General features: G+C 34.2%; 1 protein-coding gene across 1 annotated transcript; it reads right to left on the reverse strand.

Annotated features, from left to right (window-relative positions):
* Nucleotides 1–740: 740 nt before the first annotated feature.
* LOC142162318 (uncharacterized) lies at nucleotides 741–1,535 on the reverse strand. Its single transcript, XM_075218659.1, has one exon. The coding sequence runs from the start codon at nucleotides 1,533–1,535 to the stop codon at nucleotides 741–743; it is 795 nt and encodes a 264-aa protein (XP_075074760.1).
* Between the last annotated feature and the right edge of the window lie 803 nt (nucleotides 1,536–2,338).

Consider the following 2,338-nt stretch of genomic DNA (forward strand, 5'->3'; position numbering starts at 1 on the left):
ATGTCTCAATCGGATATGTCTACTCTTTCCATTAAAGGATTTATTTTTTCTTTCCGCTACACCATTTGATTGTGGAGAATATGACGGAGTTATCTTGTGAATTATGCCTATTTCTTACAATAATCATTTAGCAAAATAAATTCACTACCTTTATCAGATCTAACTCTTTTGATTTTCTTATCTAACTGATTTTCTACTTCAGATTTATAAATTAAAAACTTATCAAAAGCTTCATTTTTATTTCTCAACAAATAAACTTTTGTATATCTAAAAAAATTGTCTATAAAAGTCACATAATATTTTTTCTCTCCTCTAGTCATAGTTTGTTTCAAGTCTCCTAAATCGGTATGAATTAAACTTAATAATTCAGATTCTCTAAATACTGAAGCACATGATTTCTTAGTTTGTTTAGCTTCTGCACAAACTTCACACTTATCAATATTCGAAAAATTAATATTTGAAATAAGACCTTCAGAATGCATTTTCTTAATATAAGATAAACTAACATGTCCTAATCTAGCATGCCATAAATTAAAAGAATCAATCAAGTAAACAGAAGTACTAGCATTTTTATTGATAACATTGAGTACAAACAAGCCATGGTTATAATAACCCTTGCCAATAAAATTATTATTCTTGGTCAACACGACCTTATCAGATTCAAAAGAAACCTTCACCCCCACTTTTCTAATAATCCCACAGAGACCAAATTGGCTCGGATACTAGGAACATGCAACACGTCATTCAATGCTAAAATTTTGCCAGATGTGAGTTTGAGAAGAACTTTGCCTTTTTCCAAGAACTGGAGTAGTCCATGAGTCACCAAGATAGACAACTTCTTCTCCCTCCTCAACTTGGGTGTAAGATACAAAGTCTTTTTTGTTAGCACATATGTGCCTAGTGGCTCCAGAATCTAACACCCAATCTTTCACATTGGCCACAAGGTTCACTTGGGAAACAACTGCAGCAATTATGTCATCCGCTTTGGCTTCAGTTAAATTTACTTTAGCCTTAGCGAGATTGTCATTCCCAACCCTCTTCCGGCATTGAGCAGCATGATGGCCAGGTTTTCCACACACAAAGCAGTTACATTTTTTCTTGAAGGTTTGATTGTTGGTTTTGGGTTTATAACCATTTCCTTTATCATACCTGTTATTTGATTTGTTCTGCCGCTTATTGTTCTCCACCAGGTTGGCTCTTGTAGCAATCTCCTTTTCTTTGTCAACAACAACTTGCTTGCGGTTTGTATTTTCAATTATAATATGCTTGACCAATTCCTTCAGCGACAATTGCTTGTGTTTGTGTTTCAATTGTTGTTTGTAGTCACTCCAAGATTTGAGAAGTTTTTCTATAAGCATACCAGCAACAAACTGTTCGGGCAGAGAAATATCTTCAGATTTGAGATCTTCAATCAACTTGTGATATTCGTTGATTTGTGCAGTTATGTCCTTGTCCTCCGTCATCTCCCACTTGTAGTAGTTTCCAATTACAAACTTTTGTTTAGTGGCATCTTCAGCAGTATACTTTGTTACCATTGACTCTCAGATTTCTTTTGCCTCCTTGTAAGAAACATAGACATCGAACAATTGGTTAGAAAGAGTAGAAATTATAGTATGTCTACATACTTTATTAGCATGAACCCATTGATCCATCTGAATGGAAGTTGCTTTAGTTGGCTTAGGATCAGTAAGTGCAAAAGCAACTCCATACAAATTCAAAATAGAATGCACCCGTTCCTGCCAACGCTTAAAATTATCTCCATCAAAAACCTCAAATTTCGAAACATCAGGAAAAGGTTTGGCATAGGTAATTGGTGATGGAACAGAAACAGTTGGTGCAGCAGGAGTAGTAGCATCAACAGCAACACTAGCTGCGTTATTCTCCATAATAACAACGTAAAATATCCTTAAGATTTTTGTAAAAATATTGTATTATGGAGAATAATATTTAGCTTGAGGCGTGTCAAGGACACTGTCCTTAAGGATATTTCGTCCACACTGTGATGAATATTATTAGGTGTATCCCCCAGGATTCAACAAGCTCTTCAAGTATAACTAGGAGCAGAAATAACAAAGTTTAACAAAGATAACCCAACAAGATAATAGCAAAATTTTACTTTGTTTTTTTGACTACTTTTCAAGATGAAACAAAAGCGTATATATATATTTTAAAAGAAGATAGACCATCAGGTTCAAATCCATAAAGCCATAAAAGCTTTTCCAATTTCCAATACATTAAAGACAAGGCCATTTTAAGGCTAAGAAACGGTAAATTCATTGCTAAGAAACGGTAACTTTTTCTTTCAACATAACGTTCAAATTACCCACTAATGAGCATT

This window comes from Nicotiana tabacum, chromosome 7 (genome assembly GCF_000715075.1).
Source record: "Nicotiana tabacum cultivar K326 chromosome 7, ASM71507v2, whole genome shotgun sequence".
Taxonomy (NCBI): Eukaryota; Viridiplantae; Streptophyta; class Magnoliopsida; order Solanales; family Solanaceae; genus Nicotiana; species Nicotiana tabacum.

What these genes read in the sequence shown, in the direction of transcription:
- LOC142162318 (XM_075218659.1), bottom strand. Translation starts at nt 1,535, where the DNA reads ATGGTAACAAAGTATACTGCTGAAGATGCCACTAAACAAAAGTTTGTA.